We start from the raw sequence: 19,939 nt of genomic DNA, 5'->3' as shown, positions 1-19,939 counted from the left end.
CAGAGGATTGCTGCCAGCTTGCACTTGTCTCGCCCCGTCTTGGCCTCGCTACAATCCATCATCATCACTTCTGTACCTCAACTGTCGGCCGCCCCTGTATTCTACCAGCACCTAATACTCTGTTCTCTTCCGACAGCATCTATCTCCCTCTTTCTCCAGACGAATCGAACATGGCGCTTGGGGCCTGGCCTTTTCTGTAGATCCAAGCTTTGACTGTCCTTGTACGTTTTCCTTCATCTTACTTACCCAGCTTTGCGCGACCTCCTTTTCCTGTCTCCACGCCTCATCTCGATTGCAACCTCCCTGGTGTCGCGTTTTTTTTTGCTGCGAGCACACCACCCGAGATCCTGAGATCCTGAGATCCTGAGATCCTGAGATCCTGAGATCCAAAAACTTCCTTGGCTGACCTATCCCATTCGGAAAGCCTTTTGCATCTATCAGGGTTTCCCCCCCCCAAGAAAGGAGCCGTTGCTGAGAAAAGCTGTTCCCGACCTTCATCAACTGGGTCGAGCCAACATGAGCTCCGACGAACACGTTTCGTCATGGCATCCCGCTCTGATGCCTAACAGCAGTGCCTCTGCCACTGTCGACGGCCATCCCTCCGCTCCTGCACACACCCAACCACCACCGGTCCAAGATTCCTTGGAGGCATCCGAGCCGTACGCGCACGACACAACCACATCATCTACAGACTCATCCGCGCAACCCGAGGCCACCGCCGATCTTGATGCGTCGCTGATCAACGAGCCAACCGAACCCACGCCCACTTCCGAAGCTACCATGCCTCCGGTCCCTGACCCGATACCCCAGGACGAGAGCGCCAACAGGCCCTGGTTCGCAGAGGAACCCGTCGCGCAAGCTGATGCTGAAGGGGACTGGCCTGTGTTTGACCATCCGACCTCTGCTCCTGCAGAACCCGAAGCGTCACCGGCTGACGCCGAGGCTGCCGCGCCTGCTGAATCATCGCCCCCAGCACCTGAGGTGCAAGCCGCCGGCCCTGTTCTCGGCCACTCGAGCACTGTTTCCTTCGCCCGAACTGTGTCGCATGACATCAACTTCCACGATGACGAGGATGCCGACTGGAACCTCTCCCGAACCGACACGGACCCCTTCAAGTTCATGCCTCCCTCTGACAGGACCAACTCGTTCCCGGTCGTCCCCCCAGCGAGCCCGCCCGGCGCGTCGGCAGGGACTCAACCGCTTCCCGCCACCGAGGCCCAACATGTAATCCAGGCGACGGAGCAGCACCAGGACGACCTTGACGCTCCTCTGTCTGAACGAGCAATCTCTCCAGCCCAACCTCACTTTGCCGACGACCCGTCTGACACGCCTCATATCAACGGTTACTCGGAGCAAGCGCAGTATGTAGGACGCGACATGACGGACGCCGATGAGGACGATGTCGGTTCGCGATTCGAGGAAGGCCTGCCTCTCATTCCTCGCGCGCCCGAGCACACGGAGACTGCCGCCTCAGCCTCCTTCTTCGACCACGAAGCCTCGGCCGACGACGACTTTTTCAGCCATGTGCAGGATGCTGGCCACGATGATACGCCGCCCACGCTGGAGCGCAAGTCAACGATGCAGGTACTTGGTGCCTTTGGCACGAACCCACTGTCGCGAGCGGATACGCTGGAAGGGATGGCCGAGGAGGATGAGCATCAAGCGACGCCGTCGCAGGCTTTGGCTACAGAGGACGACTCTAGCAAGCCTGCTCCTGAGGATCTGGCTGCCAAGTGGCAAGAGGCATTTGCCGGAGACGACGATGATGAATTCCTGCTCGACGACAACGCTGGCGACTCGAAGCCAGTTGATCCCGCCGCATTCTTTGGCAGTGATGACGAAGGTTTCTTGGACGACGACGACGACGAGACCGCGGCATCCGCGCCGGCTGTGCAGCCACCCAGCCTGCCAGCCGCTCAACAGCAAAGCCTGCAAGGACGATATACGCCGCAGAGCCCATCTTTCCCGTTTCCCAAGGCTGCCGCCACCCCGTCGCCTTACGTTCCTGTGGCGGCGGCGCCGCCCCAGACGCCTACATCAGCATATGCGCCTTCGCCTGCGGTCACTTCATTCCCAGCCCCAACGTCGTACGCTGCTCAGTCCCAGCCCTCGCCCATCCAAGCTGCATATGGCATGCCGCCGCCGCCGCGTCCCGAGGCATCCAAAGCCCAGAGCTTCGCCGACAAGAACAAGGGCGGCTACACCTCGCCCTACGACTTGCCCATGGATGTCAAGCCGCGCAAGCGAGCCAGTATGCAGCAGCTGCCGAGAGCTCAGGTGCAAGCCCCCCCCGTGCAGCTACCGCCCAGAAGCTCCAGCATGTACGCCCCAAGCCCGACCAGCTCCGCACCACCGTCTGCCGGCTTGCCTCCTCCCAGCCCTGCCTTGGCTCTTCCCAGCCCAGGCACGGCGGGACCAGCTGCTGGGCTGAAGCCTCGCGCTGTCACTCCGAGCAAGGAGAACTTTTTCGAGGACCTTCCCATGACCTCCAGACCCCGTCCGGCCTCGCGCCAGAGCAGCCGCCTGCCGTCTCCAGCTCTTGGCGGTCCTGCTTCCCTGCCACAGGGACCGCCGCCCGGACCGCCTCCGGGGCCGCCTGCAGCGCAGTACGCGCCTTTGCCATCGAGCCAGTCCATGGAGCTACCGAAGCAGGAGGCCCCTCCGGCTCTGCCGAGAGCTGAGTCGAGCGGGCTCACCGGGCTGGTCGCGCCGCCGCGCGTGAGTCCATATGCAGCCTTGCAGTCCAACAGCCCAGGCACGTCGAGCATACCCAACAACAGTCGCTATTCTCCAGCGCCGCCTTTGGCGCCGGCTGTGAATGGCACAGCTCGGCCCGGTTCGGCCAACAGGTACTCGCCGGCACCGCCAGCCTCCCGACCACCTTCGGCGACGTATAGCGCGGCGCCGCCCCCAGCGGCGGTGCTCCCTCACCTGCCTCGCACTTCCAGCCCGCTCGCGCACTTCGAGGTTTCTCACGACCGAGCCCAGTCTGCACCTGTCACAAATGGTGAGCACGGCCAGCACGGCCAGCACGGCCAGCAGGATCGACGCATCAGCGCACAGTTTGAGCCGAGGGTCAACCGCGTTTCGTCGCTGCCGCCGACGCAGGAGGTTGAGGAAGACGAAGGTGCGAAGGCCGAACAGTCGCCTCAGCCTATTGATGCGTATGCCCCTCTTGGCGCGACGCCTGCATCGCCACCTCTTGCACGCCACACCCCACCGCCGTCCGCCCATGGGTATGGCCCATCCATGTTGTCGCCCCCCAAGAGAGCTGCGGCCAACTACACGCCTCAGCCGCAATCGAACCCCCTCTCACCCGAGCAGAGGTTCGCGCCCCCGATGAGGTCGCAGACACAATCGCCTGGCTCACTCCAAAGCCGCTACCAACCCAGTGAAGCTGCTGCACGTCCGGCGTCCTCGCATGGTGCCGCTGCTCCGCAAGCAGCGCAGCCCGCCAGTGCGCAGCACTCATATGCCGCAGCACCTCGCACGGGTCGCCACCGAGCTCCTTCTCAGAGCTTGAACATGGTCGCCCCTACCGATGGACGTGAAAATGACCCACTCAAGAGGTGGAAGGGAGCACCTGTCTTCTCGTGGGGTATCGGTGGCACCATCATCACATCGTTCCCCAAGGAGATCCCACGCTACGGCATGGGCCAAACGGCACCCATGATTGTGCGTACGCCCGGCGAAGTGCGCGTCAAGCAGGTGAAAGACATTGAGCCTCTCGAAGACCGGCTGGCCAAATTCCCTGGACCTCTCAAGGGGAAGTCGAAGAAGAAGGAGACTATTTCCTGGCTGACTGCCGGGATCGAGTCACTGGAGGCAAACTTGCCAGGTCAGACGTACAGCTCTCAAATCACCCACGAGGACAAGCGAACGACTGAGCGCGTCTTGTTGTGGAAGATTCTCAGGACGTTCATCGAATTCGATGGCGCTCTCGAAGGCGGCGCAGAGGTCGAGGCCGCCGTGCGCGACATTCTCTCGCCAGAAGCAAAGGACGAGGCAGCTGAGGCAGCTCCTCTTTACGCGGATGGCGCAGCTGGTGTTGCGTTCCCAGCCACTTCCACTCAGATGCAGGCAGATGGTGTTGACTCCCAAACTGTCGTCTCCATCCGCAAGCACCTCCTCGCTGGTGATCGGGAACAAGCGGTCTGGGCAGCTGTCGACAAGAGGCTCTGGGGTCATGCCATGCTCATCTCGAACACGGTGTCGCCGGATCTGTACAAGCAGGTCGCCCAAGAGTTTGTGCGCAAAGAGGTCAACTACCCGGGGCATAACAACGAGTCGATTGCTGCACTGTACAAGGTCCTGTCAGGCAATTTCGATGAGTGTGTCGATGAGCTGGTCCCCAGCCATGCTCGTGCTGGCCGCCAGCTGATGACCACGGCCGCGACTGCCGAGCCAGCCAAGGACGCCCTCGATGGCCTCGACAAATGGCGCGAGACCCTAGGGTTGGTGCTCAGCAACCGGAGCCCCGATGACACCAAGGCGCTGAGCGCACTGGGCGATCTCTTGTCGACATATGGCAGAGCCGAAGCCGCACATATTTGCTTCCTCTTTGCCCGCAAGACGATAGTGTTCGGGGGTCTCGACGATCAGACAGCCAGCTTTGTCCTCCTGGGCGCTGACCACAAGACTCAAGCCGAGCAGTTCGGCAAGGAGACAGAGGCACTGCTGCTTAGCGAAGTGTTCGAGTATGGCCTTTCGCTTGCGAGCGGGGCCAACTCGGCCGGCGTGCCGCACCTTGCTGCCTATAAACTCCAGCATGCCGCAACTCTGGCGGAGCATGGCTTTAGGGACAAGGCGCTGCAATACTGCGATGTCATTGCCAACTCGATCACTGCACAGACAAAGAGGTCTCCGTACCACCATGCCCTGCTCGAGGCTGCGGTAGATGACCTGTCCAAGAGGCTCAAGCAGGCGCCCAAGGGCGAATCTTCGTCCTGGATCTCCAAACCCAGCATGAACAAGGTCTCGGATAGCATGTGGAACCGCTTCAACAAGTTTGTTGCCGGCGACGAGGCCGACGGTTCTGGCACCGCCACGCCAGGCGAGCCCGGCGCGGAGACTGGGCCATTTGGCCGCATTGCCGGAGGCACACCTACCATCAGCCCGTCTCCTTCCGTATCGAACTTTGACGTGTACGGGAACAACAATCCCGGCTACCCAGTCACTGCTCCTGCAGCACTTGCACAGGGGACAAGGGCAGCATCGCGCTACGCGCCCATGGGAGCGCAGCCGTCTACACCGACGACTTCGTATGAGCCGACGTCGGGTTATACGCCTGCGGCGCAGTCGACTCAGCCGTCGAACGACTACGGCCGTGCGTCCTTTGATGCGCCGACTCGCACCTCTATCGACTCGCAGTCTGGTGTTACCGCAGGCAGCTATACTCCGCAAGCCTACAACCCTGCACCCTACGGTGCGCCTCTGGACGGCCATGCACCCCAGCCTGACCCCGCTCCGTCTGCCTATGGACCGTACGGCGGCTTGCAAGAAGCTCCGGTCATCACACACCAGGGATCGCCAGCGCCTCCTGCCGATGACCCCACCCAATTCACTCCTCAGGGGGATCAAGGGTACCAGCCGCCCTCGTACGGCTATGAACCTTCGTCTTTTGTCACGAACGCAGGCCCGGATTCCCAACAGGCCGAGCCCGAGGATGCTGCAGCTAGCGGAGGGTACGAAGCACCTTCGTACCAGCCCTACAGCTACGAGCCACCGACCTATGACCCGGGCGTTGAGCCATCCAACGACGACAATGACGATGATGACAAGCCAAAGCCAAAGAAGAAGAGCTTCATGGATGACGACGAGGATGATATTCCCGCACTGCGGCCGCAGGGGAAATCCAAGTCGGAGAAGGACAAGGAGAATGACGAGATGTTCAGAAAGGCCGCCGAAGAAGATGGTAAGATTCAATCTGGGCATGCCCCTTTTCTTTATCACAACGAAGCTAACAGCAGTACAGCCAAGAGAGCAGGCGAACAGAGCGCAGGCAAGAAGGGATGGGGCTTCGGCAGTTGGTGGGGTGGCAAGAAGGACGCCATGCCGGATTCCAACCAAGGCAATAAGCCGATCCGTGCCAAGTTGGGCGAGTCGAGCAGCTTCGTCTACGACCCCGATCAGAAGCGATGGGTCAACAAGAAGGCCGGGGCCGAGCAGACACCGGCCAAGACGGCTACACCTCCACCGCCCAAGTCGACCGGCACGCCCCCCCCTCCGTCGTCGTCGGCGCCGCCCATGGGACCCCCTGGCGGACCCCCTCGGCCGCCTATGCCGATCGGCGCAGGCAGCCTGTCAAAGGCTCCTTCGCGGGAGAGCCTTGACATCCCGGCAGGCCCGCCAGCCATGGCCAGGTCGGTGTCGAACTCGAGCACAGGGCCACCGAGCGGACCGCCGAGCCGGCCGACGACGAGCATGAGCAATGCCAGCAGCATTGATGATCTGATAGGCGCCGCAGGACCGCGTAGGCCTGGCGCGAAGAAGGCGAGGAAGAGCGGACGCTACGTTGACATTATGGCGAAATAAGGAGTTTGGTTGGATTTGGAGGCGTCTGTGACGAGACCTCCGAAACGAGACGGTCTCTCTGTTGTACTATACACTAGCAACTTGTAATGCATCGAATCCGTTCCGATTTTGTCCAATTTTCTTTTTAATTTTTTTTTTTTTACGTTTCTCGTACTGGCCAGGAACGCACTGGCTGTGAATCCATGTAGGCCCCTAATGACAGGCACGAAGGCCCAGGTTCCAAGCCTCATTCAGGGGGCTCGGTGTGTTGTGGCCAGGAACGTGAGCCTCATCGGTAGGGGTGCCTGGTTATCTTATCGGACCCCTGTCACCACCAACCCCAGTGCATCGGTGCCTGTGGCGAGGCGCGTTGCGTCACGAGGCCACTACGGGGGGAAGCCTAGCCTCAGCAACTTTGGGGCCAGACTCACCGAGCTCACGACGCAACGCCGACTCGAACAGCCTGAGTTTGACCTTGCATCTTCGCACGGCAGCTTCTAGAACAGCAGAGTGGCTTCAGTGGCAAGGTGTGATCTGAGAGCAAACACTGGCCTGCCTAACCCCGCTGGCCGCCCTCTTCCCGTGCCTGTACTATTAATACGTCTCAGCTTTCGTTACAGTGTCATCGTGTATGCCGACACCCCGACCCTCCGATTCCGAACAGCCTGGACGCCTCTGTCATCTCGACGCGATACCTGTAACTAGACGCATTCTAAAGTGCCACTCTTGCTTCTGGATGCTGGCCAAGACCATGCGAACTTTCCACCTTGGATAAACCCCCTCCGACTTCCACCCCTCGATCCTACCCTCCCATTCCACAACCACAACCATGGACTATTCGCGCCTCCGCGCCACCGCCATGCGGGATGGCGAGGACGAAGAAGCCGTCACTGTCGATACCAGAGCCCTCATCGACAAGGTTCTCGCCCGTTACTCTGGCGAATGGACGACACTCCGAGAACTCATCCAGAACGCCGCCGACGCCCAGGCCACGACCGTCAAGGTCAAGTGGGAGACCATGCCCTCCACCTCTGTCGCGCTACCCAACACGACCGATCGCTCTGAACTCCTCAAGCACGTCATCACAAATCACACGCTCCGCCGCCTCGTGGTCCAGAATGACGGCCAACCCTTTACAAAGACAGACTGGGGGAGGTTGAAGAGGATAGCCGAGGGCAACCCCGACGAGACCAAGATTGGTGCGTTTGGCGTGGGCTTCTACAGCGTCTTTGCCGACTGCGAGGAGCCCTTTGTGAGCTCTGGCAACGAGGCCATGGCGTTCTACTGGAAAGGAAACGCCCTGTTCACCAAGAAGACGACGCTGCCCGTGGACCAGCAGTCGCCCGACACCATCTTTGTGCTCGACTACCGCAACACGACGACGCCTCTCCCCAATCTCCTGTCTGTCAGTCAGTTTCTTGCCACAAGCTTAACGTTTGTGGCCCTGCAGCACGTCGAGTTCTGGATCGACGACTACAAGGTCTTGTCCCTGCACAAGAAGGCCTCGCCCAGTGTCGAGGTGCCCATCCCAAGGGACCTCGAGACGCGGACCCGGGACGGCCTCATGACGGTACACACCGTCGATCGTACGAGTGCACAGATCGATGCCTCTTTCATGGGCGTCATTGGGTGGAAGCCCAGGGCCACCGCTGCCAAACAGTCCGACCAGTACGGCATGGGCGCAGAGGTTCCCTCTCTGAGAAGCTTCTTCTCTAGGCTGACGTCGAGTGCCTCGCAGGCTGGCCTGCGTGGCAAGGCGCACAAGGAGGAAGCCGTCGCCCAGGAGACCATCTCGGAGGACGTGACCAAGGCGTCAAGCTCCTCCATCTTCCTCCGCGTCACGTCTGCGGTCATCAAGACCAAGGTGTCTGCCTCCTTCTCGGCAGAATTAGAACGTGCCACGAAGAAGCCGCCTCCGAAGACGACAAAATTGTCCATCCTGACATCGTCATACGACGAGACGCAGGCGACCGAGAGCTCGAGCTCCGACGTCATCTCTAAATCAGCCGATGTCTTTGCGTCTGTTCTGCCGAGCAAGAAGCCCGGTGGCCGGATCTTCATTGGCTTTCCCACAACGCAGACCACGGGTGCGGGCATGCACATCTCGGCACAGTCTGTAATTCCGACCGTGGAGCGTGAGGCCATCGACCTGAACGCACGGTGGGTTCGCTCCTGGAACATCGAGATGCTTCGTGCTGCCGGTATCATGACGCGGCTGGCATTTGCCAACGAGATGAGTGATCTTGACCTGAAGGTCAGGAGGGCTGCCGACAAGGGCGGCAAGATTGCGAACAAGGACATTGCCAAATTCATGCCTGAAGCCATTCACATCTTGAAGACGTTTACCTTTGGTGACTCGACGCCAAGCGGTCAGGTTGCACAGATCATCGAGGAAGCCTTCTGGACGTCGTATCGTAAGGCCTCCATCGAGGTCTTCTCTTCGCGTGGTGTCATGCAGACCTCCAAGGTGCGGATCGGATCCGAGGAGCTCAGCAAATTCGTGGATAGCATCCCCGTCGTGCCTGTGGAGCTCAAGAATGACCCATTCGTCAAAAAGCTGATCGATTTCGGGCTGATCAGTTCGATCACGGTGGAGGACGTGCGCAAAGAACTCGAGACCAAGGCCATGAATCGGGAGCAGCTGATCAACTTCATCAGCTGGGCTGGTAAGAGAGCACTCAACGGCGAGCTTGATCCTTCGAGCAAGTCCAGCCTGCTGGATGTTGCGGTGGCGACTGTGTCACAAGACGGTAGCGATCAGGGTGAGATCATTGCTCTCGGGTCCATCACAAACTTCCTCGTGGTCAACAAGATCCCGGCCCACGCCCCTATACCGCCCACCACCATCCCGCACGCCTTTACCAGCAGTTGCGCGACTCCGGAGCTGCAGGCGCTCGGCTGGGAGCCTCTCGAAGTCTTGCCCTGGCTGAGGTTCCTGCTCATGTCCCTCTCTGACAAGGCAGATGACCAGAACATGACGAAGACGCCAAAATTTGCTCTCCAAGTGCTCCTCATTTTGTCCAAGGCGTGGGATAATCTGAACCCAAAGTCCAAGTCTGCCGTGATCGGTCTGCTGCAAGCGCATACGGTCATGCCGACGAAGCTGGGCATGCGGAAGCCTACCGAGTCGTTCTTTGCGACCGTCAAGCTCTTTGACGATCTGCCGGTTATTGAAAACTGTCAAAACCTCAAGGAGAAGTTTCTCGTTGCCATTGGCGTCAGGAAAACCCTCGACCTCGATACCATCTTCACCAGGCTCCTGAGTCCCACCGCAAACGGCGAAGAGAAGCGATGGAGTCACCTCGAACTCATCAAGTACCTGGCATCTGTCAAGGATGACATTCCCGCGGCGGATATGAAGAAGTTGAAGGAGTCGCGCATTTGCCCTGCCGAGGCTGGCCCCAAGGGCTTGGAACCGACCAAGGGCTCGACTCAGCTGTACCGCGTGTGCGACTTGTTTGAGCCCAAGGATTCGCACAGAGCTCTGGGGCTGCCGCTGCTGCAGTGGCCCGGCCCTCCAGGCAGCTTCCGGGCCTCCAGCACGGAGGGACTGTTCCTCGCGACTTTGGGCTTGCGGGCGTATCCTTCGGTGCCAGAGCTCGTAGACCTGATGACGTCGCAAGACGAGGCGCTGCGTGTTCAAGCCATGACCTTCTTCATCGCCAACCACCACATCCACGGGTATGGGTCGTTCAACCTGGCTGGCAGCCAAAAGGCGATTCTTCCTGTCCAGGGCGACGAGAAGAAGCGCGTCATTCCGAGCATGTGCTTCACCAACGAGGCTGCTGCGATCCTGCACTTTGATATTCTGCGAAAGGACCTTCACATCCACGCCAACAAGTTCGGCGTTCTGAAGGAGCCGCCCATTTACGAGTGTGTCTCGCGCTTGCTGGCCAGGCCACCGCAAGATGAGCAGCAGGCTGCCAAGCTCTTCGCCTACTTTGCACTTCGTATTGCTGACCTCGGAGAACAAAGTTTGTCGAGACTGCGAGACGCCCCCATCGTCCCCGTGCGTCGCCCCGCTCGCGACGGAGCGGTTGCAAGCAAGGAGAAGTCGGGTGCCGGTCGCAGCACGTTGACCCTCATCAGCCCCCAGCGGGTGTACCTGGGAAGCTCGACGACCTATGGCAACATCTTCGACTTTGTTGACTTTGGCGGCGACGCCAACGCGTTCCTCTTCAAATGCGGCGCCAAGACGGAGCCGACGAAACCAGAGCTTGCGCAGCTTGCGTGCAGCGAGCCGGCGCGGCTGCTGAGCATCTTGCAGAGCCCCGACAAGTACATGACGTTGCTCCGGTCTCTGGCAGAGAGCCTCCCCCAGCTCAAGAGGGACAAGGAACTCTTCAGGAAGATGTCGGTCTCGCCGTTCCTTCTCGGTGCCAAGGAAATCCCGTCCACGACGCAGGGTCCTCTTGTCGATGTGGAGGATGAGGAGGCCCCCATCAAGCAGTATCAGCTGGCGTCGGCGAACCGCATCGTCCTGCTCGACGACATCATCAGCTACCGACTGTTCAAGGATCATCTGCTCACGGCACCGGAGGACGAAGCGCTCGAGAACTTCTACCTGGCTCTTGGTGCGCAGAACCTCAGCAGTCTCGTCGAGGAGAACGTCCGGATCGGTCCCCACGTCGATAAGCAAGACAGGGCGGCAGCTCTCCGGAAACACGTTGTGGAGCGCAGCAAGATCTTCCTCCACGAATACGCGACCTACCGACGGGAAGCGTTCAAACATGACGCCAAGTGGCTCGAGAAGAACCTCATCGTTGAACTCGTGACCAACGTGGCTCTCAGACGCACATTGCGGGGCCAGAGCAAGACGCACACGGAGAAGCGCTCGGCGGCGAGCGTGCAGACGCGGGCGGGCTGGGTCTTATACGTCGCCGCCGACGGCCAGCCGGACATGTACCAGGTGGGCCAGGCCATCTGCCAGCTGCTCTTGACGCGGCACAACCAGCAGGCCTACCTCTTTTTCGAGCCGTTCCTGACCCTCGACCTGCTCGGCTTGCGGGCCCGAGGCTACAACGTCGACCGCATCCTGCGAGCGAAGGCTGCGGAGGCGAGGATCGCCGAGGAGGAGAGGCGCAAGGCGCTGGACGCAGAGCAGAAGCGCATTCAGGACAGGGAGCGGGAATGGGACCAGCAGCAGACTCAGGCTGCCGAGGCTGCTCGGCACACTGCGAAGACACCCGAGCCGGTCATGCCTGGTTCGTTCGGACACGAGAGCCCCGAGGAGGGTCAGCGTCCGCCTAGCTTGATGCCACCAACGAGAAAGAATAAGGGCTTGTTCTCCAACCTGACGCGACGTCTGGGGTTCGACACACCCGAGGACGACGACGACGACGACGACGACAGGCACAACGGCCAACTTGACAAGCCGGCGCAAGACGGCCGACAGCTTCTGCCCCCGCCGCCTGGTCCTGGTCCGTCCACCGGCGGCAGCACCGGCGGCGGCGGGCAGAAGGGCAAGGACGACGGCAGGGTGACGAGCCCGGCCACCGTAGAGCAGAACCTTCTGAACGCCATCAACTCAACGCGGTCGCACGACTCGAACCAGCTCTTCTCGCCGCCGAGCATGAACGAGGTCAAGGAGCAGGCGACGTACTGCGACAGCACGTCCGCCAAGAACATAGCCTTCGCGGCCGAGGCCTCCAACGGCATGAAGGTCTTCACGTCGCGCGACATGACGCTCGAACCGGGGCCGTTCCTGCAGCGGTACGCCGGCCCCATCAACGCCTTTGCGGCCCTGCTCACCGAGGTCGGCGGCGTCTACTCGCTGTCGCCCAAGGTGCTGCACATCTTCTACGACGACAAGGGCGGCACCATTGCGTTCAACAGCAGCGGCAGCATCTTCTGCAACCTGCGCTTCTTCCTGCAGCTGCACGCCGACAAGCTCACGGGCGCCAGGCAGGCCGAGGCCAAGGCCGAGGCGGCCGTCTGGTGGTGGGTCGTCATGGCGCACGAGCTGGCGCACAACCTGGTCCAGAGCCACGACTCGGACCACAGTTACTACACGTATGTGTTGCTCCCTTTCTGCCTCCGCTGACGTGAAACAACGGCTCACCGTGCATAGCGAATCCTTCATCCAGCAGTACTTTGCCAAAATGGTCGCCAAGACGGCCCAATGGTCTGCCAAACCCCTTCCCGCCGCGTCGGCCCTCGCTCGCGCCCCCTCTGCTGCGTCTGTGACGTCCTCGTCATCACGGCTTGCGGCGGCACCGGCTCCGCCTCACGGAGCACCGCAGCAGCCGCAGCCGCAGCTGCAGCAGCAGCAGCGGCTCCCGCCGCCGCCGTACAGCGAGACGGGAAGACAGCATAGATATAACCCCTTCGATTAGAGGTCTGCATTAACGTCGTCCGCTCGGAGGCGGTCCGTCCGGGGCTGGGCGCGACGAAGGCGTTTGGGGCGATTCCGTCGGTGAGGGTCATCATTAGCGTATGTCAAGGAGAAGAAGAACGGGAGCGAGAGAAGGGCATTATAGAGTTTACACTTGCGGTTCAGCACTGCGTGTATGAATGACCTCTGGTCAGTGCATAGCAATCAATTTCTACTCGGCATGAACTGGATTTTTCGTCTGGACGCATTCATCACGTGAAAAGAGAGGAGCCTGTTAGCCTGTTAGCCTGTCAGGCCATGAACGTCCCTCGCGTATGGGAAGATGCCTCTTGCTGTGGTAGCACTGCGGAAAAGACAAAAAATCAATCCTGTTTGTAGTACACGGTACGAAGTAAACACCCGCTTTGCCTCGTTTTCGTTTTGCGACGTTCCCCTTGCCGAACCCGCGAACCAGAACGCCCGCGACAGCGGCCTGTCGAGTGCGCCGAATCTGTCCAAACCCAATCCCGATTTCTCGTCCTGCCTTGTCGTTACGCTCTATGCCAGTCCAAACATGCGTCACGCCGACCCCCCGTGCGCGAGGTGCTACGTCCTCTTCTCCGCAGGCAGCCCGTCGCCGAGGTTCGCGACCGTCTTCCGCGGCAGCACCTCGACCTTGCGGCTCAGAAGCTGCCGCAGCTCCGGCGTGATGATCTTGGGCCGCTCCTCGTCCTCGTCCGGCTCGTCCGTCTTGGCGGCGGGACTCTTACCCTTGGCGGCGGCGGCGGCGGCAGCACTCGGCGTCGAGGGTGTGGCCGAGGCCGAGGCCGAAGTCGAAGCGTCCTCTGGCGGGCTGGCGCTGGCGGGCCGTACCCTGGCGGCGTCGGGGCTCTGGATGACCTCGTCGGGGCTCTGCAGGCGGGGTGGCGGGAAGTTGCCCTTCTTGTCGACGGCTTCGACGAGGCGTTTGAAGCGGCGGAAGAGGGCCTCGGCGCGGATGAGGGTCGAGTCGAGGTCCATTGTGTTGGAGAGTTCGTTGACTGGCGTGCGTTAGACTTTCTTTTTTTTTCTTTTTTTTTTTTGCTTTGGGCAAAGGGGGCAAGAATCTCAACCATACCATACTTGAGCACCTCGTCAAAGTGCTGCAGATGCGTCATGATGACATCCCTGTGCTTCTCGAGGATGGCGAGCGCGACGAAGAGGTGGAAGCTGCTGCTGAGGTAGTCTGTCCACAGGACCTCCCAGAGGTGCAGCGTGTCCATCCAGGCGAACTCGCGCTTGTACCACACGAGCAGCATGCGGAAGAAGAAGAAAAAATTGGTGCTGTCGGCAGACTGGAGGTGCTTGTACAGCTTGGGGTCCATGAACTGGACGAGATGGTCGAGGGCCAGGAGCTGGTTGCGCATACCGGACTGGTCGCGGAGGAAGTTGCGCTCCATGCGGTCCATGAAGTGCTGGAAGCCCCAGAACGCAATGGCATCGTCCTGCATAACGGCGTAGATGGGCGCCAGCAGGTCAGACATGCCCTGGACGTAGCCGAGATCCTTGTTGTACTCGTTGTAGGTGAGGAGCATGTCCTTCAGCTGTTCGAGGTGAACGTTGGTGCCGACCTCGGCGAAGGGAGAGTCAGGGTCTGGATGGGGGATGTCTTCCCCTGCAAAAATGGGGACGTTGCGGTCCGTACGGTGAACGTCTTTCTCTGTGGTGTCTGTTAGCACGAACGTTGGATTCTGCGTCGCTGTGGTGTACTGACCGATACGGCCCTTCTGCTCGCGCCACCACTCGCCCTCCTCTCCTTCACCGCCGAGATCCACGAGCCTCTCCCACCAGGCTCCCTTGAGCTTGACAAAGGCATCCCTGAGCGAGTTGATCTGGACCTTGCGCTCATCGGCAGTGCTGTGCCAGTCGTACACACCCAGAAGGAACAGCCAAGCCTCCTTGCGCACGCCGTCGTCCGGATCGAGACCTCCGTGGAAGATGCGCTCCTTGACCTCATCGACAGTCACGGTCAACCGCCCCGTGCGCGCGTCGAAAAAGGTACTCCACTCCTTGGCCGTGACGGGCTTCCTGCGCTCCTCCATCGACAGGCCGCTCGTACCATCCAGCAGCTCAAACTCGCCGACGTCTGTATCTTCGAGCTCCAGCACGTCCTTCGCGGTCCAGATCCTCTGTCGGCGATCACGCTCACTCTGTTCGGCAATGCCCATGGCCCACCTAGCCAGGTAGATCCTCGCGCTGTCAAACTCCTCCTGGATGGTTTGCACCTCGGGGTTTCTCAGCAGCCGCCTCATCTGTGGAGGGACGTTGGGGTTCTGGATGGCGTCTTGGGCGGCGCGGCGTGTCATGGTCGTGACCTTGCTGAACTTTTCCATAATGTTCCAGCCAGTCTCCTTGACAAACTTGACAAACGGATCCATCTGGGCATCGGGTCCCGCGCCCCGTGACGATCCTGCGCCGGCAGCACCCTGGACGTTCATGCCCGTGGTGCTGTCCTTGCGCCCAATTTGTGTCTGACTGGACGTCAGCTTGCCGCCAAAGGCCTCGCTGTCTTCCTTGCTCGGCTCGACGAGGTAGATGTTGGGCTCGGCCTCGGACCGTTGAATGTCGATATATCGTCGCAGCCAGCGCAGGACCTCGTCGCCACCCCAGAACATCTCGCCCTTGTCGCCAAAGGGATCAAAGTTCTCGCGCGCGCGCTGCTTCCTCTTGAGGATGGTGCTCTGGCATTCGCCATCGTGGAAGAACAGGGCGGGGAAGCTGTCGCCGGCCCTCGAGTTGATGATCAGGGAGCCGTACCACCAGCCCAGGCTCGGGGGGCGGACGAGCAGTGAATAGATGGCGCTGACGGGGATGGCGAAGGCGTAGTGGCCGATGGAGCCCTGGTGGGCGGTGACGGTGGGCGGTGGGGGCACGAGGTAGGATTGCTTGGGGGGCGACTCGGCGTCGCTGAGGTCGACCTTGACGTAGATGCTTTCGGAAGCGCCCAGCGATGTTTCGGGCAGCCAGGCGAGGAGGAGATCTGACGAGGCGACGGAGCCGGGCTCGAGCGATGAGGAGGAAAGGGGCCGGCCATTTCGGTGACCTTTTTGCTGGAGCAGAGCGATGTAGCCTGGGATGTTGTCTTTGGCAGACGGGGTTGGGTGGACGTAGACCTGGGGTGGCGTGGTGGGTTAGACGATGAGGGGCAAGGAAAGCGTATTCGCAAGGATAGCAACTCGCAAGGAAAGCAACTCGCAAGGAAAGCAACTCGCAAGGAAAGCAACTCGCAAGGAAAGCAACTCGCAAGGAAAGCAACTCGCAAGGAAAGCAATTCGCAAGGAGCAGCAGGTCACGCACCTTGCTCTTGGAAAAGAGCAGCTTCACACCACGTCCCGTCTCGGTGTGTGTGATGGTGTTGTACTCACCCTCGTCGTCGTCGCTCAAGGCATAGTAGCTGCCCGATGGCGACGAGCTTCTCTGTGGTCTGGCGGGAGCTGCATCGCGAGAGGCCCCTGCTGAGGAGGGCGGGGTGTCTGAGGTCATCGTGCAGCCGTGTCTGGCCGTGACGGTCGGCGGGTGTGTGGTAGTAGAGCAGACGGAGAGATGAGATGAAGCGCAGGCTGAAGCTGCTTGAGGAAGGAAAGGCTTACACGAGAGGGAGACTCGAGTGCAAGAAGGGAAATCTTGGTCCAGCACGCATGATGCACCGGATGGGGTTCACGCGGACATGGAGTGTAGGTGGACGGCGGGGGGGGGGCGACTAATGGGATGGGCGAGGTCACCAGGCTGCAGCGATGGTGATGGTGGGGTCGCCCGCTGAAAGCGTCGGCCGCCTGCTATAGCTGGCGCGTTCCGCCTACGTCACCCGGGCCTCGCCTCTCGCCTCGTCACTTCACGCGATGCCTCCAGGTGCCTGCCCACCTTAGGTACCCCCCTCCCTTACCTTGGGTAGGTACCGAGCATCTGTGGCTGGAGCTTGAGGTACCCTGCCCTGTGAAGTATCTACGCTCGTAGGTCTCACCTCAACACCATCCCTTCCACCTTCAATCCGACCCTACTGGATGGCAGCACGTCGACGTCAAATAACATGTCGACAGCAGCCAATGGCTTTCCCTACGAAACGCCATCACACTCTCATCGTTCCACCAAGAAGCCCGGCGGCCCGCATGTATGTCCATCACTCACTTGCACGGCTATGCAATGCAAGCCGCGGCAACAGCGAACGATGCATATGGATGGCCCTTTTCATGCAGCAAGATATCCACGGTGCATTCAACATCCAATGACTTCCTTTCGCCCACATACGGTGCCTTCGCGCGATGGAGACCACCAGTCGTGATCTGCACACAGGTAGCACTCAACCCCACCGAGGTCGCCAAGTCGGCACATCACGAACCCACGGCACGGAAGACGCTCCTCGACGCGGCTGACCGCCGCCTGCACGAGATATGAGCGGCCAATCATGACATCGGTGATTATGCCGATTGTTTGCCTGATATAGACTCTGTGTCCGTTGCTGCAGACCTCGTTGTTGTGCTCGTCCGCTTTATCTTCGTCTTCCTCTTCTCTCTCGTTCTGAGCTTCACCTGCCTTGCTGCTGACCCTGTCCCCCCTCCGCTACACGTGGACCAGCTGCCAGACCAACATCATGGCAGCATCACTTCTACTGCCGTGGGCTGCCGGGGCGCTACTCAGCTACCTTGTTTACCAATACTTCAACGAGAGACGCCGGCTGCCCCTACCACCAGGTCCCAAACCGCTCCCCCTTGTTGGCAATGTGAACGACTTTCCTCCCGCCGATATGGCCGAGTACCAGCACTGGGTCAAGCACAAGGGCCTCTATGGCCCCATCAGCTCCGTGACCGTGCTTGGCAAGACTCTCATTCTCATCAATGACCAGCAGATGGCTCATGACCTCCTCGAGAAGTTCGCCGGCAAGACCTCCGGTCGGCCGAGCATGGTCTTTGCCAATGAGTTCTGCGGCTACGACAAGACAGTCATCAGCCAGGGCAACACCGAGGTCTTCCGCAGGTACCGCAAGCTCATGCACCGAGAACTCGGCACCAAGGCTGCGGCAGCACAGTATCACCAGGCCCAGGAGCTCGAGGTGAACCGCCAGCTCGTGCGTGCGCTGAAGGAGCCGGAGAAGTGGCTGCAGCACTTCAAGATGTGAGTTCGAACGACGTTGGCGAGACATAAATGTGCATGTCTGACCAAGATCCAGCACGACTGCGGCGACCATCCTCAAGATGGCCTATGGCTACATTGTCGAGCCGCACGAGCCCGACGTGCTCGTCAGCCTCGTCGACAAGATGACCACAGAGTTCTCCTTGGCGACTGTGCCCATGGCCTGGCCGGTCGATACGATTCCTCTGCTCCGATACATCCCCGAGAACACGCCCGGCGTCACCTTCAAGAAGACGGCGCGCAAGTGGCGCACATCCATCCAGGACGCCGGCTGGGTGCCGTATCGATTCGTCCAGCGCCAGATGGACGCCGATTCGCAAAAGCCTTCGTACGTGTCGAAGCTCGTGCAACAGTGCAAAAACAACGACACGAGCACCCTGTGCCAAGATGACGAGGAGGCCATCCTGTGGTCGGCCGCGAGTCTATACGGCGGCGCCGCGGACACCACCGTCATCAGCCTGACGGCCTTCACCCTGGCCATGGCAAAGTTCCCCGATATTCAACGCAAAGCCCAGGAAGAAATCGACCGCGTCATAGGCACCGATCGTCTTCCCAACTTTGAGGACCGGGACAGCCTTCCCTACATCAACGCAGTCATCAATGAGACGCTGAGATGGTGGCCTATTGCCCCCATGGGATTCCCTCACACGGCCAACGAGGAGCTCGAGTACAACGGGTACCGCATCCCCAAGAACGCCATCCTCCTCCCGGCTGTGTGGGGGTTCCTCCATGACCCGAACGTCTACCGGGACCCGCACTCGTTTGAGCCCGAGCGCTTTCTGAGCCCGCGAGACGAGCCAGACCCCACGTCCGACGTGTTTGGGTACGGACGCAGAATATGCCCTGGCCGGTTCATCGCCGACTCAGGTGTCTTCATCAACGTCGTCCAGTCCTTGGCGGTATTTGACGTGAGCGCCGTCACAGACTCGATGGGGGAGTCTGTGGGTATCGACGCCAAGCCGATGCCAGGCATCCTGTGCTACCCTGCTGAGTTCCCCTTCAAGATCACGCCGAGGAGCGCGGCGCACGTCCATCTCATTCGGCGCGCGGAGAAGGACCACCCTTGGGAGGCGAGCGATGCGCCTCTTCTCGAGACCTAATCGTGTCGGGATGCGTCAGCTGCAGCAGAACGAGCTAAACTAATGGACACGTTGTGACTACAGAGTGATTTGCCTGTACTTTCTCTCCTCGAGCTTGTGAAGGAACGCTGAGGTCTGGCTTGGGCCCTGATGCACACACGAGACATGCTTCTTGTCAATGAGCTTGCGATTGACAAGGAGAGAACCATCAAGACTGTACGTTATGAGGACTCGCATCAGTGCAACGCTTCATTGAAAAAAGTCAACTTAGCATCACCCAGTGAACAGACTCAACAGCAAGGAAAAATAAGGGGTTTTGCTGCAAGCGGTTGTCATGATTCTGCTCATCGTCTCGGAAATTATCCATTGGGGGGATGGCGCAGTTGGGAGCGCGTTAGACTGAAGTCAACTTCAGGAAGTCAATCTAAAGGTCGCTGGTTCGATCCCGGCTCACCCCAATTGTTTTGCCTTTTGGACCTCGCAAACAAGCACTTACATACACTCCGCTCCGACGAACAGTCCCTTACAAGATCCACCATGGAGGGGCACATTTTTTTTCTTCAAAGCTCCCCTCCTCTCCTCCGTCTCTCCACGTCCCCATGACACGATGCCCCGCGGCCGAGAAGCATCCACAGGGGGGATGGCGCAGTTGGGAGCGCGTTAGACTGAAGCCAACTTCGGGAATCCAATCTAAAGGTCGCTGGTTCGATCCCGGCTCACCCCAGCAGTAGCAGATCAACCGATCTGGACAACTTTTTGACCGTTGCTGTCCGTGTCCATGCTTGCCGTGCAGAGAGTACCGCGGGTACAAGCACACCTCGTCGCGGCATGGTCGTCGAGACACATTGTGCTATCCATCTGCCGAGCT

The 19,939-nt window shown here is 60.2% G+C and overlaps 4 protein-coding genes and 2 non-coding genes across 6 annotated transcripts; 5 read left to right on the top strand and 1 right to left on the bottom strand.

The window, feature by feature from the left end:
• Positions 1–516: 516 nt before the first annotated feature.
• On the top strand, positions 517–6,534 carry SEC16 (vesicle coat component; the record flags this gene model as incomplete). Its single annotated transcript, XM_028641221.1, has 1 exon — positions 517–6,534. One exon carries the CDS (start codon positions 517–519, stop codon positions 6,532–6,534), a length of 6,018 nt encoding a protein of 2,005 aa, XP_028494775.1.
• An 808-nt stretch (positions 6,535–7,342) lies between these two features.
• Positions 7,343–12,848, top strand: D7B24_007105 (uncharacterized protein; the record flags this gene model as incomplete). Its single annotated transcript, XM_028641220.1, has 2 exons — positions 7,343–12,525; positions 12,584–12,848. The coding sequence occupies 2 exons, from the start codon at positions 7,343–7,345 to the stop codon at positions 12,846–12,848; spliced, it is 5,448 nt and encodes a 1,815-aa protein (XP_028494774.1).
• Positions 12,849–13,432: 584 nt separating this feature from the next.
• On the bottom strand, positions 13,433–16,348 carry GYP7 (GTPase activating protein; the record flags this gene model as incomplete). Its single annotated transcript, XM_028641219.1, has 4 exons — positions 13,433–13,866; positions 13,944–14,525; positions 14,580–15,978; positions 16,163–16,348. The coding sequence occupies 4 exons, from the start codon at positions 16,346–16,348 to the stop codon at positions 13,433–13,435; spliced, it is 2,601 nt and encodes an 866-aa protein (XP_028494773.1).
• Positions 16,349–17,453: 1,105 nt separating this feature from the next.
• On the top strand, positions 17,454–19,092 carry D7B24_007103 (uncharacterized protein; the record flags this gene model as incomplete). Its single annotated transcript, XM_028641218.1, has 2 exons — positions 17,454–17,974; positions 18,030–19,092. The coding sequence occupies 2 exons, from the start codon at positions 17,454–17,456 to the stop codon at positions 19,090–19,092; spliced, it is 1,584 nt and encodes a 527-aa protein (XP_028494772.1).
• Positions 19,093–19,439: 347 nt separating this feature from the next.
• On the top strand, positions 19,440–19,529 carry D7B24_007102. Its single transcript has one exon. It is a non-coding gene; the product is annotated as a tRNA-Phe (tRNA).
• A 176-nt stretch (positions 19,530–19,705) lies between these two features.
• Positions 19,706–19,795, top strand: D7B24_007101. Its single transcript has one exon. It is a non-coding gene; the product is annotated as a tRNA-Phe (tRNA).
• Positions 19,796–19,939: the final 144 nt, after the last annotated feature.

This window comes from Verticillium nonalfalfae (assembly GCF_003724135.2).
Source record: "Verticillium nonalfalfae strain VnAa140/NRRL 66861 chromosome Unknown scaffold_54, whole genome shotgun sequence".
NCBI lineage: Eukaryota > Fungi > Ascomycota > Sordariomycetes > Glomerellales > Plectosphaerellaceae > Verticillium > Verticillium nonalfalfae.
This window is presented reverse-complemented; position numbering and strand designations above follow the sequence as displayed.